The 14,441-nt window shown below is 41.3% G+C and overlaps 1 protein-coding gene across 3 annotated transcripts in view; it reads right to left on the bottom strand.

Moving 5' to 3' along the window:
• Nucleotides 1-14,441, bottom strand: part of ZNF814 (zinc finger protein 814) — a 31,412-nt gene that overhangs the window by 9,839 nt on the left and 7,132 nt on the right. For 2 of the 3 annotated variants that reach the window (XM_015458448.3, XM_015458449.3), the window contains exon 3: nt 6,108-10,940. In XM_015458448.3, coding sequence (XP_015313934.1) covers nt 8,617-10,940 — 2,324 coding nt within the window. In that variant the 3' untranslated portion in view covers nt 6,108-8,616. 3 annotated transcript variants of the gene reach the window in all.

The following is a 14,441-nucleotide window of genomic DNA, read 5'->3' as shown; positions in this document are numbered from 1 at the left end:
ATCATGATACAGGTGTTTCTGAGACTCGTCAAGGAGACCCCATTCCTCCCAGGAAAAGTTCACAGCCACATCTTCAAAAGTCACACTACCCTGTCATAGTCGGGACAGATGAAATCACAAACAAGCCGCTCTCAAGAGGACCTACCATCCATTCCCCCATACATCTATTCTATGACCATCCTCCTCCCAATCTCCCCAGTCAGAGGAGAAACTAGGCCCTGGTGCCATTTTCTCCCTACAGGCCCAGTGATTATGGGGTCCAGCCATCAGTGACAAGAGACAGGTGCACAAACAGATACTTAAACTGTGAACCTGACATGGAGGAATCCAACACTCCTGCCAGGCAATAACTCTGATATGGTCAAGGTCATGTAAATTACAATACCAGGGACCTGGGACCATCAGACACACACCCTCTCCATGTACACATCACTCTCTAGCTTGCACATCCCTCTTATCTCCAGACACCACAGTCATGTGCCCTCAGCCAGCACCACCTCACCATCCCGCTCTATAAGCCTGTCCTTGGCCTCCCCTGATGTTGAACTATGTTGATCACATCCTTTTCCCTCCACTGGTGAGGAGGGGATTCCTGCCTAGAGTTGTAGTGATGACCAAACATAGGACAACTAACACTGGACAGATGCTATCAGTAGCATCTTATTAATCCTATATATTCACAGCTAGAATAGGAGGACACCACACACCACACAGGGATACATGGTGTTACACTCTGGAAAAGAGTGGACAACCAAGAGCTGTGGGATGTAAGCTTTATAGTACCAAGAAGGTAAGGTGCCCGTGCTCTCCAAAGGAGGATGCAATTTTCTTTTCTAAATAACCCCAAAGGGCTGGCTGACAGGGCACTGAAACCCACTACGAAGGGATAAGCAGGAACTATACCTCATCCCCTTTATGAAAAGGGTAGTTTAGTTAAGGAGACCCTATCCACTGGAGCAGAGCAAGGTGGGGAACTGGTGCTCGGGTCATTTGAGGTCCTGCCAGTTTTAACACATGTCCAGGCAGCATATAATACTGGGACTTGATTTTAGGACTTATACCACAATTTAGCAGACAGCATCCAGAGTTATGTTTGGCATATTCATACAGGATCCAGTAATTCCCTAGACCTCTCATGGCTCCTAGTAGCAGTGGCAGTGCCCAAATCTTCTATTAAAGGCCTCCCTGACAGGATCCATTTCTTACCTGAGACTCAACCACACACAATCGTCTGTTCATTTCCAACATCCATGGCCCCACACTATTTTGAGCCTGTACCTGCTCTCCCCTGAATGGTATAGTGGTTTTCCCTACTTTCTTCAATTTAAGTCTGAATTTGACAATAAGGAGCTCATGATCTGAGCCACAGTCAGCCCTGGTCTTGTTTTTGTTGACTCTAAAGAGCTTCACCATCTTTGGCTGCAAAGAATATAATCAATCTGATTTTGGTTTTGACCATCTGGTGACGTTCATGTGTAGAGTCTTCTCTTGTGTTGTTGGAAGAGGGTGTTTGCTATGACCTGTGCATTTTCTTGGCAAAACTCTATTAGTCTTTGCCCTTTTTCATTCTGTATTCCAAGGCCAAATTTGTCTGTTCCTCCATGTGTTTCTTGACTTCCTACTTTTGCATTCCAGTCCCCTATAATGAAAAGGACATCTTTTTTGGGTGTTAGTTCTAAAAGGTCTTGTAGGTCTTCATAGAACTGTTCAACTTCAGCTTCTTCAGTGCTACTAGTCAAGGCTATGGTTTTTCCAGTGGTCATATATGGATGTGAGAGTTGGACTGTGAAGAAAGCTGAGCGCCAAAGAATTGATGCTTTTGAACTGTGGTGTTGGAGAAGACTCTTGAGAGTCCCTTGGACTGCAAGGAGATCCAACCAGTCCATTCTGAAGGAGATCAGCCCTGGGATTTCTTTGGAAGGACTGATGCTAAAGCTGAAACTCCAGTACTTTGGCTACCTCATGCGAAGAGTTGACTCATTGGAAAAGACTCTGATGCTGGGAGGGATTGGGGGCAGTAGGAGAAGGGGACGGCAGAGGATGAGATGGCTGGATGGCATCACTGACTCGATGGACGTGAGTTTCAGTGAACTCCGGGAGTTGGTGATGGACAGGGAGGCCTGGCGTGCTGCGATTCATGGGGTTGCAAAGAGTTGGACATGACTGAGCGACTGATCTGATCTGATCTGACATGTATTAAACTTGATTATCAATTTAGAGATAAAATATATAATGCAATAAAATATTAAAGTGGATTGAAAACTGAGATGGAAAAAATTTTCTCGAATTGGAAAATAATTTAATCAAATCTATACATGAAAAATCATACCTGTATGATTGAGTAAAAATTTTCTCAGTCATTATTCTGATTTATATAGCATTTTATAAAATTGAACAAAATTAGGAAATTGGCAGTACTATAAATATGCCAAGAAATTAGAGTAAGAGAAGTATAAAAAGGAAAAAAATCTCACTCTCCACAAATGGATTGAAAGATCCCTATCAGTGTGTGATCAGGGTATGATTTGTTAGAATAAGCCATCTCATGACTACTAGAAACCTACTGATTCACCATTGAATCATCAGAGATCTTTCTAGAGAGAAGAGAGCAAAATATTAACAATAATGAAGATATTATATATATAAAAAACATGATATCATACTTAGATAACCTTTAGCTTTGAGATTCTTTATATCCCTGATTATCTTGTTATCTGTATCTTACAATCTTATTCATGTTGCATGACTTGCTCTCACTAAAAAAAATCTGACAAGAAATTTTAACACTGGCACTCATCAGAGGCATCTTAGTAAAACTCTCCTACAGATTCCATTTTCAAATGATGCTCCCAAAAGGTAAACAATGCATATCCAACAATTGACATAAATATCCACTCAAAAACTGAATAAAACAGTCTCCTTACTCTTTGTGGGGAACAAAGCCTTTAGAATGGACATTGTGAGGTTCAATGTGTTTGGTCAGCAATGAGAGCAAATATAATCCAGTCTGTTGAGGAAACTACTAGGTAGCCCTAAGGCAAGTGTAATAGATAAGGTGGCACCATGCCTCTTGGTTCCTCAGACTGCATCCCTTCTGTCACTTTGAATTTTGAGACATGCTCTATTTCTTTTAAGAATATGACATGGATCTGTGGATATTAGTTACTTACCAAATTTATACTTGTCAGGATACCTGAAATGTCAGCATCCGTGTAGTGGTAAAAAGTGGGCACCCAACAAGAGATAAAAGTTGTTAATTCCATGATCTCATCTACTTGCTTGGAAGTGATTATCATTTTACCTATAAAAGGAATCATTGTCACTGCAAGAGTACATTAGAGTATCTCAGGAAAATAGCTGTAGAGTGAGCAAATTACAGTTATTAATGTTGATTAATTGGGTCATCCATTGGGCACTGTTGAAATCACTAGAAGAGAAAAAGGATTTGTGAATCCTGAGAAAAGGTTAAGTTTAATGGGTGGTAAATGAAGGACACTGAATCCTAAATTTGAGAGAATTGAGTCCATGATTATGCTAGAAACATGGCTACCATGAAGTTCTTATTTCCACAAAATGTGAATCCTTTCCATTTATGACATCTCTGAGGAAAACTAACTTGAAGAAAAATAGACCAGAAAGGGGTAGAAGAGTAGAAAGAAAGCCACATCATGTTTTATTCTATTGGTAATCACTTATTAAACATCTCATCTGCCTAAGAGGCTCATCTAGATAATGAGTTATATACATCAGCAACCAAAGACATGTGTTTTCATGCAGCCTTGCTTTGCTAAGGACAGGATGTTTGAATTCAAGGAACACAGTTTTATCAATGCCTGCAACAAACCCAACACCTTGTCTGTGCTTAGGGAAACTTGGCTGTGACCACTGTTGTAATTCTCTTTTAAATGACCTACCTTTTATTTTTCTTATGTAGACAGTATCTTAAAAAGAATATTTGTATCTGTTTGCTATTTGGGAAAACCAGTTTGATTTGCAACAAGTGGAAGTTTAACATGAAAAATGAAATCGAAATAATGAAGTCCCAGGGACCTCATGGGGTACGCTCAAGGCTGCTCCCTGTGTTAAAGAGGGACATTAGTTTCAAGTCTGTGTTTGGATTCCCTGCCGCCCCCCCCCCCCTCCAAAATGGGGGATATTAGTAACAGTGGGTAAATGGAGGTCTAGCACTATAGTGCAGCAAAACTTTCTTCAGACAGAAGCAAGGGAAAGAGCAGGGAAAAAGGATCGGCAGCTTTCTCAGCATCCAGCCATGCCACTTGATGTTGTATCTGTGCACACTCTAAAAAATGGTCTCAGGCCGCACAAGACTGTGGTCCAGGCCTTAGAAATAAGGAACAATGGTGTAGCACTGCAGAGCCCATTTCAACTGGGATTGTATGGTTTGGGAAGATGCCCTTGGTCAACTGATAGCAAACGGCTTCCAAGAAGTACTGTCTGAATCACCCTATTCTCTGACACACCTATCATCCACGGCCCTGCGAACTTGGAACACGAGCAGGCTGGGCCAGTCAGCTCCTCTTCTGTGGCATCTGGAACAAGGACCTCAGACGTGGCCAGAGCTTGCTGGGCACTCCAGTGAGGATTCGTGTTAAGGAGTGTGTTTTTTTAAAAAAAGATTCTTGGTGTGGACACATAGAGGTTAAAAGAGAGGATGAGGGTTCAGAACATGTGCAGAGTGCAGGGAAGAAGGCTGGTGTATGCCAATGGTCTTCTCAACCAGTCAGTCTTCTCAACCTGCTCCAACAGGCAGTAGGTCCATGAATGGAGCAGAGGCAAGCTGCTACCCAGTGAGACCAAGAGCACAGATTCCCATTATCATTTACTGGTACCAGGTCCTCTGGACTGTCTCTGCTCTTCCAAGCTGAAGGTTACAAACACCTGAGAAAGTTAAACCTCCTACCTGGTTGTTAGATGATGTCAGAGGCTGTCAGTCAACCGCTGAGGGTGGAGACCCAGCTCAGAATCACTGATTCTTGAAGGTTGAGCTCTCTGCTGTGCTCAAATGGAAGATGTGGCCTTGGGGTATAAGCAGTTGCAGCTGAGAGAAAAGCCTCCAGTGGGGGAAGCTACTGGCGGTGACAGACAAGGGTATTACAGTGAGAACTACAAGGGCAGATGGTACATGGGTACCTTGCTGTGTTGATGATTCCAACAAAGGTAAAGGCAGCTGGGACTCCTTGGAAATCTCTGTGTGTCTGCCTCAGGCTGAGGGCTTCATGTACCGAGGTAAATAGATTAAACATCTCAAGTTTTGGAGCTAGACTGAGGGGTATGAATCCATCTTGACTCAGGTACTTCTCCACTGTGTGACTTTGGGGAACCCACTTCATTGTTTCGACCCTGGATTTTGCCAGGAGTAAAACAATAGTTCCTACTTTCTCAGTTGTGAGAATTAAAGAGAATATGTTTATAAAGCAAACCCTGGAATCTTGGCACTCAGTGTGACACTCACTTAAGTACTCAGTGTTTTGTTACTTCTATTGATTCTCACAGGGACCAAGGTAAGCACCTTCTTCACCTCCACGTCAGTCAGCAAATAGGCTCAGGAAGCTCTAGTGAGTTGCCTAGAGATTCCCAGGAGGGGAACCCATACTGAGATACCAGCCCTCTGCAGCCTCTGCCTCCTTCAGGTGAGTGTGTCAGTGGCTTATGAGAAGCCCCATTTCTTTCTCAAATGCACTCGGTGCCAGTGGGGCTCAGGGACTTTAGGGGAAATGAGGGGTACCTGGCCAGGCTAGTGGGGAGGTCCAGTGAGATTGTGGGTACAGTCACGGGGCAGCAGATGGGTGCTCCAGCTCAACCTCCCACGGTTCATGGGTAGAGCCACATCTTACACCTGTCTTACAAGGGGAAACTGAGGCCCAGAGGTGGGGAATCATTTGCCTGTGAGTCATAATGATGTTTTGTGATCAGGATTCAAACCCAGGCTGCCTGAGCCAGGGCTTGGGGAGTCTGATTACTGCCCTCTTTCCAGCCCAGCTGGGCTCTGAGATTCTTCATTCTGATGCCATCTTGTTCCCCTTCCTCTAGAGTTCTGCTCCAACCCAAACCCCATGATGATAGATCAGGAAACTGGTCAAACACTATTAAGCAAGGGTTTGCGGTTTTATTAAATGCTTGGACTTTAGAAAGTGATGGAGAGTACATTAGTAACACAGATTAAAAGTGAATGATATACGTGTCCGTTACAGTGCACACAGCATAAAAAAAGTGAAAAAATTAGAACACATTATTCCATTATTAAAATACTCCATAAATTAAAAAGTCACAAAATGAGTGAAATTCCAGTATGACTTGGCTGTTTCACTGTTCTTTTGTGAAAGGAAGAAAATAGCCAAAACTCATAGACTAGGCGGCAAATATGAACATTCCACTAAAGATACAGAGATAGCAAATACATATCTGAAACATGATCATGAATCCTTAGCGAAATGCAAACAAAACAACAGTGAGATAGTATGACGAACTTATCAGAAGGGTTAAAATTAAGAATAACTGATCAGAAGAAAAATAAAAATTAAAAAAATTAAGATAAACATATTCCTAATAAAATCACTAATATCCTGGAAGTTTATCCTCTACCCCATTTATGGAGAAAGATATATATATGTACAATATATTAAAGTGACAGCTTCCTTAAGAGGAAAAAAAAAAAGACTGACCAAATGAAGTATTCACTAGGATAAAAGAGGAAATGGACCTTTCAAACACTGCTGCTAAGAATGAAAAACACAAAAATTCCCAGGCAGTCCAGTGGTTAGGACTCCAGGTGTTCACTGCTCAGGGACCAGGTTCAATCCCTGACTGGGAAATTACGATCCCACAGCCACACAATGTGACCAAAAATGGAAGAACAGGTATAATTAGTTCAGATCAAAATTTGATAATTTAACACCCACCTATCTTATGATTCACACTTTGCACTCTGAGTTATTGAAGTAAAGACAAATGAAACATATACCCACATAAAGAATTATACACAAATGTTTTACCAGCTTTCTTTTTCAATAGTCAAAAATTAGAAAAACTTCAAATGTTCATAAACAAAAGAATGGATAATAGTGGTATATTGAAAAACAAGAATATTTCTTAGAAAAAAAGTATGAGCTGCTCATAATTATTGATGACTCTTCAAGTATTTAGGCAACTTAAATAAAAGCAGGAGAAAGAGTAACTTCCCATCATATGAATTCTAAAAAATGCAAAAGTTATCTATTACAATGGAACATAAATCAATGGTTACATGGAGGGTTGTGAAGGGCAAGGAAAGAGAGTATAAAAGGTCGTGAGGTAAATATACAGTAACATAGTCATTACCATGACTATGATGATGGTTTTACTTCCATACATATGTCAGAACTCATCAAATAGCTTTTGAAATGGCTCACGATTAAAATCAACAACAACAAAAAACAAACCTCTATGTCCAACTTTCTGGAAAGTAGGTTTGGCAATTCTATATTCATTCCACTTTCTCAGGCCCTTTGTGGATCAGTTTTACCTCAAGACAGCAAATAGATTGTGCAATGAATGACTTTCCACCTGAGTCAATAGGAATGTGGCCTGGGTCACAAATACATTTGTGGATGAGACTCTCCTTTTTTCTATATTTATTCTTTTTTGCCTGCCTCACTCTTGGTAGGACCTGGGGAAGAAATTCCCCTCAGCCCTAATGACATCCCTTGTGGAAAAGGAAAATATTTATGCTGCTCCCAGAAGCAGTTATGTTGTCACAGCTGACCCCTCCTCAGTGGGATCTAAGTCTCCTAAAACTCATCATAGCATCCAGGCCTGAAATGAGGACAAGAAAGTCCTGCAGCCTTTCACAGGAGGCTATGGGCAGAAATGCAAATTTGGCAAAAAATAGTAAGCCAATTTCTGCCTCTGTATTATCTACTCTGAAGCACAGAAAATTTGATACACCCATGAAAGCTGCACACATCTTCATGCTTGTATAGCCCAATTCTGTTTATAAAGCAGATGACATGGTAAATGGAATGTCCAAGATTAAGGAGGACTTAAACAGTCAAGTATTTGTTATTGTAGAAACCACAGCAATGGTCAGGCAGATCTGCCAGCAGTGGCTGGCAATTCTTAATTGGTGACTCGGAAGCTAGAAAAATTCATCACTAGTATCTTCAGAACAACATGTCCCTGAAAATGGAGGTCCTTCTCTGCAAGCTGCCAGATGAACTCTTGATGTTCTCTGGGCCAATATTGCATCAGGGCCATGCAAAAGGTGCTCAGAAAGGGAATGAAGACATCCCAAGGGTTTATTTAGGCTAATCCTAATTTCCTCCAACAAATGAGAGAACAGAGTACACTTCCCTAAGTGTGTTGGGGTAGTGACTGATGCATACCGTGGAGACCTGCCAGGTTAGAGGTGAAATGGATATGGCGACAGACACTGGAAGTGATGTAAATCTATCAAGAGCAGATTAGTGTGCAACACAGTTACATGTGCTTCCCACATAAGTGAAATTATGATGAAGATTCTCTTTACTCTTGGTGTTTGGATTTATGAGGCAATTAGTGTCTCACAGTTTGGTCCAGTGTCATTACACTGAACAATGAAACTATATATTTCTTATACATCTAAGGCCTTTTTCCAGTGTGAATTCTCTGATGCTGAGAGAGGTTAGATTTTCGGCTAAAAGACTTCCCACATTTGAGGCAGTCATACGGCTTTTCTCCCGTGTGAACTCTCTGATGATAATGAAGGGTGGAACGAGAGGTGAAAGATTTCCCACATTCACTGCATTCATAAGGCCTTTCTCCTGTGTGAACTCGCCGGTGAATAATGAGGTGAATTCTTTGGGTAAAGGATTTCCCACAGTCACTGCATTCATGAGGCCTTTCTCCTGTGTGAACTCTCCGATGTCGAACGAGTATCGAGCTATTGGTAAAAGATTTCCCACAGTCACTGCACTTATAAGGCCGTTCTCCAGTGTGAACTCTCTGATGATAGCCAAGGGCAGAAACAGAAGTAAAAGACTTCTCACATTCACTGCACTCATAAGGCCTTTCTCCAGTGTGAACTCTCCGGTGTTTAGAGAGGTATGAATTCTGGCTAAAGGATCTCCCACAATCCGTACATTCATAAGGCTTTTCTCCAGTGTGAACCCTCTGGTGTTGATTCAACTGGGAACTATCCCTAAAAGATTTCCCACATTCACTGCAGTCAAAAGGCCTTTCTCCTGTGTGAACTCTCTGATGACAACGGAGGGCAGAGTTAGAGGTAAAAGACTTCTCACATTCGCTGCACTCATAAGGCCTTTCTCCAATGTGAATTTTCTGATGATAACGAAGGGCAGAGCCAGAGGTAAAACATTTCCCACATTCGCTGCACTCATAAGGCCTCTCTCCTGTGTGAACTCTCTGGTGTATGTTGAGATGATTTCTTTGGGTAAAGGATTTCCCACACTCATTGCATTCATAAGGCCTTTCTCCTGTGTGAACTCGACGGTGTCGGATGAGTATTGGTCCATTGGTAAAGGATTTCCCACAGTCAGTGCACTCATAAGGTTTTTCTCCTGTGTGAACTCTCTGATGATAACAGAGGGCAGAACCAGAGGTAAAAGATTTTCCACATTCATTACATTCAAAAGGCCTTTCTCCAGTGTGAACTCTCTGGTGTTGAGACAGGTAAGATTTATGGCTAAAGGATTTCCCACATTCACTGCACTCATAAGGCCTTTCTCCTGTGTGAATTCTTCGGTGTATAATGAGGTGATTTATTTGGGTAAAAGACTTCCCACAATCAGTACACTCATATGGCCTTTCTCCTGTGTGAATTCTCTGATGATAACGCAGGCCAGAGCTAGAGGTAAAAGACTTCCCACATTCCCCACATTTATGAGTCTTTTCTCCAGTGTGAACTCTCTGATGATAATGGAGGGCAGAGTTAGAAGTAAAAGATTTCCCACATTCATTGCACTCATAAGGCCTTTCTCCTGTATGAACCCTCCAGTGTTCAATTACATCTGATTTTCGTTTAAAGGACTTCCTACACTCAGTGCATTCATAACTGATTTCTCCAGTGTGAACTGTCCGTTGTTGAATAAAGATGGAGCTATGGCCAGAAGACTGTGCACAATGATAGCACACATGGCAATTTTCTCCAGTGTTACTCCTCTGAGGATAAATGAGGACGAATTCTTGGCTAAAGGATTTCCCACATTTGCTGCACTTGTACTGCCTTGCCCCAGTATGAATTCTTCGATGTTGAATGAGGGCTGAGCTTCCTCTGAAAGATTTTCCACAGTCACCACACTCATAAAGCCTATCACCAGTGTGGGCTTTCTGGTGCACAATAAATGAGGATTTATACTTGAATTTTTTCCCACATTTACTGCACACAAAACGTTGTCTTTCAGGGCAGGCACTGTGGTCCTGAACAAGTGTGTGTTTGGGACTGATGGCTTTCTTGCATTCTCCCCTGGTACAATGACTTTTTTTGCTTTGTAAATTTTCCATGCAGTGGGTGACTGTATTTGGCTTCTCCCCAGTGTGACTGGCCTGTTGCTTCAGATGTTCTGAGGTGCTTCTGAAGTCATCCTCAACTTGCTTGCTGGTTAGAGGCTCTCCTGACACATGGAAATTGGAGCTCTTCACAAATGAAGATCTGTCCACGCTGATTATGGGTGGTTTTTCTTGCTTGTGTGGCTCCTGGTGCTGCCGAAGGTCTGTACTGAAAGAAAATCCTTTTGCACATGCCCTACACTTTAGTAATTTCTTGCTGTGTTGTGTTCCCTGCTGCTCAGCCAAATGGAAAATACCTCTCAAGACTGGACCACACACTTCACAGGGGTGAGTCTTCTGAGAAGAGGAAGGTTCCTTGGAAGTCCTGGCCTGTGACACTGCCACAGAAACACTCTGTTCAAAGGAAGTCTCAACTTTCTCCTCTCCACTCCAGAAGCCTGAATGGAAAGAAATGCTGATGAGGTACACATTCACTTTATTGGAAGGCGCAACTCTTTGCACAAACATGCAAATGAAACAAAAAAAGACCTTGCATGTAACAATGAAGACCCCATGAGCCACAATTAAGACCCCGTATGGGGCATCCTTGGTGGCTCACTAGTAAAGAGTCCACCTGCCAATACAGGAGACACAGGTTTGATCCCTGGTCTAGGAAGATCCCACATGCTGCAGAGGAACTAAGCCCATGTGTGCCACAGCTACTAAGCCTGTGCTCTAGAGTCCAGGAGCTGCAACTGGTGAACCCATGAGCCACAACCGCTGAAGCCCATGCACCTAGAGCTCATACTCTACAATGAGAAGCCTTTGCACTGCAATGAGAACAGTCCCCACTCACCACAACTAGAGAAAAAGACCACGCAGCAAGACAGATCCACCACATCAAAAATAAATAGAAAAATACCTATTTTTCAAAAGCAGGGATTACATAAAACAAGCAGGGTAATCATACTATGTCAGATGAGATACTCTTTAAGTAAATAATTGTCACAAGAGACAGAGGAGGTCATTACGTAACGATAAAGCAATCAATTCATCAAGAGGATAAAAATTACAAATACATATGTGATATTGGAGCACCTAAATATATAAAGCCAATATTAACAAATCTGAAGGTAGAAATAGATAGCTGCAATAATATTAAGGGTTCAATATCCCACTCTGGGTAAGAAAACATTGGACTTGAACTGCACCTAAGACCAAACAGACCTAATAGACATGTACAAAAGACGCTCTCCAATTATAGCAGAATACACATTCTTCTCGAGTGCATGTATCACTCTCTAGGAGACATGACATGTTGGGTCAAAAATCAAATACTAAAAAATTCACAAAGATAAAAATCGTATCAAGTATCTTTTAAAACTACAATGGTATGAAACTAGAAACCATTAATAAGAAGAAACCTGGAAAATTAACAAATATTGGAATTTAAGTGACACGGTCCTGAATGACCTATGGGTTAAAAAGAAGTTAAAAAAAAAAAAAATATATAGACAACTGAAAATGAAAACATAACACACCAAAATTTGTGGGATGCAGCAAAAGCAATTGTAAGAGGATTGTGTAGAGCAATACATGCCTACATTAAGAATAAAAGAACGATCTCAAATAAACAACGTATGCTTATACCTCAAGACATGAGAAAAAGAACTACGATTAAAATTATCAGAAATAAGCAAATAACAAAGATCAGAGCAAAAAAATGAAGTGGAGACTAGGAATATGATAGGAAACATCAATGAAACTAACAGGGTTTTTTTTTGTTTGTTTGTTTGGGCCACACCATGCGGCTTGAAGAATCTTAGTTCCCTGACCAAGGATCAAACCTGGGTCTCCTGGAATGAAAGTACAGAGTCCTAACCACTGGACACCAGGGAATTCCCACGAGTCAGTTTCTTAGAAGACATAAGGCCTTTAGTTAGATTGACAGGCCTTTAGTTAGATTATGAAGAGCGAAGACTCAAAGTCAGAAACAGAAGAGGAGATATCACAACTGATACTACAGGAATACAATCAATCAGAAGAAATTACAATGAACATTTTTTCACCAACAAATTAGATAACCTAAAGAAATGAATAACATTCCTATAAACATAAAACCAACCAAAAATAAATCATGAAGAAATAGAAAATCTGAACAGATCTGTAACTGATAAGGAGACGTAATCACTAATAAAAAAAATCTCCCAACAAAGCAAAGTTCAGGACTAGACAGAATCACTGAGAAATCCACTTAATATTTAAAGACTTAATATTAATCCTTCTCAAAGTCTTCCAGAAACTTGAAGCAGGAACACTTCCAAGTTCATTTTATGAGAACAGCATTACTCTGATATCAAAGCTACTTAAGCATAATACAAGAGAAGAAAATTATAGGACAATATCCCTGATAAACATAGATACAAAACTCTTCAACAAAATACTTGCAAATCAAATCCAACAGCACATTAAAAAGATCATACATCACAATCAAGGAGGATTTATCCTGGGGATGCTAAGATGGTTAAACATCATGTACAACATAAAAAAATGTGACAAACACATTATCAGAATGGAAGATAAAAACCATAATCATATCTATACATGCTGAAAAAGCATTTGATAAAGTTAAATATCTTTTCAAGATAAAAACTCTCAACAAGTTAGATATAGAAGGAATGTACCTCAACACATCTGATATGCCTGCAGCTAACATCACATTCAGGGCTTCTCAGGTGGCCCAGTGGTAAAGAATCTGCCTGCCAAGCAGGGAACAGTTTTGATGCCTGAATCAGGAAGAGTCCCTGAAGAAGGAAATGGCAACCTACCCCAGTATTTTTGCCTGGGAAATCTCAAGGACAGAGGAGCCTGGTGGGCTACAGTCCATGGGGTCAGAAAAGAGTGAGACACAAATCAATGACTAAACAACAACAACAACAACATTATATTCAACACTCAAAAGCTAAAAAGGTTTTCCTCTAACATCAGGAACAAGACGAGGATGCCCATCACTTCTGTTTTTATTCAACACAGTACAGGAAGCCCTAGCCAGAGTAAGTAGGGAAGAAAAAGAAAGAAAAGGCATTCAAACCAGAATTGATGTCATTGTCCAGTTGTTAAGTCCCATCCAACTCTGGGCCACCTCTGGGACTTCAACACACCAGGCTTCCCCATCCTTCACTATCTCCCCGAATTTGCTCAAACTCATGTCCAAAAAGTTGGTGATGACATCCAACCAGCTCATCTTCTGTTGCGCCGTTCTCCTCTTGCCCTCAATCCTCCCCAGTATCAGGGTCTTTGCCAATGGGTTGGTTCTTTGCACCAGGTAGCCTAAGTACCAGAGCTTCAGCTTCAGCATCAGTCTTTCCAATGAACATTCAGGGTTGATTTCTTTTAGGACTAACTAGTTTGATTTCCTTGCAGTCCAACTGACTCTCAAGAGTCTTCTCCAGCACCACAATTTGAAAGCATCAATTCTTCGGTGCTCAGCCTTCTTTAGGGTCCAACTCTCACATCTATACATGACTACTGGAAAAACCATAGCTTAGACTGTACGGACCTTTGTCGGCAAAGTGATGTTTCTACTTTCTAATATGCTGTCTAGGTTTGTAATAAAGCTGTTCTTCCAGGAAGCAAGGGTCTTTAAATTTCATGGCCGCAGTCACCATTTGCAGTGATTTTGGAGCCCAAGAAAACAAAGTCTGTCACTGTTTCCATTGTTTTCCCATCTATTTGCCATGAAGTGATAGGACCAGATGCCATGATCTTAGCTTTCTATTCGAGTTTTAAGTCAGCTTTTTCATTGTCCTCTTTCAACTTCATCAAGAGGTTCCTCTTCACTTTCTGCCCTTAGGGTGGTATTATCCGCATATCTGATGTTGCTGATATTTCTGCTGGCAATCCTGATTCCAGCCAGTGATTCATCCAGTCTGGAATTTTGCATGAGATACTCTGCATAT

This window comes from Bos taurus, chromosome 18 (assembly GCF_002263795.3).
Source record: "Bos taurus isolate L1 Dominette 01449 registration number 42190680 breed Hereford chromosome 18, ARS-UCD2.0, whole genome shotgun sequence".
NCBI classification, from domain to species: Eukaryota; Metazoa; Chordata; class Mammalia; order Artiodactyla; family Bovidae; genus Bos; species Bos taurus.
The sequence above is the reverse complement of the archived record's forward strand: the minus strand, read 5'-3'. Positions and strand labels throughout refer to the sequence as shown.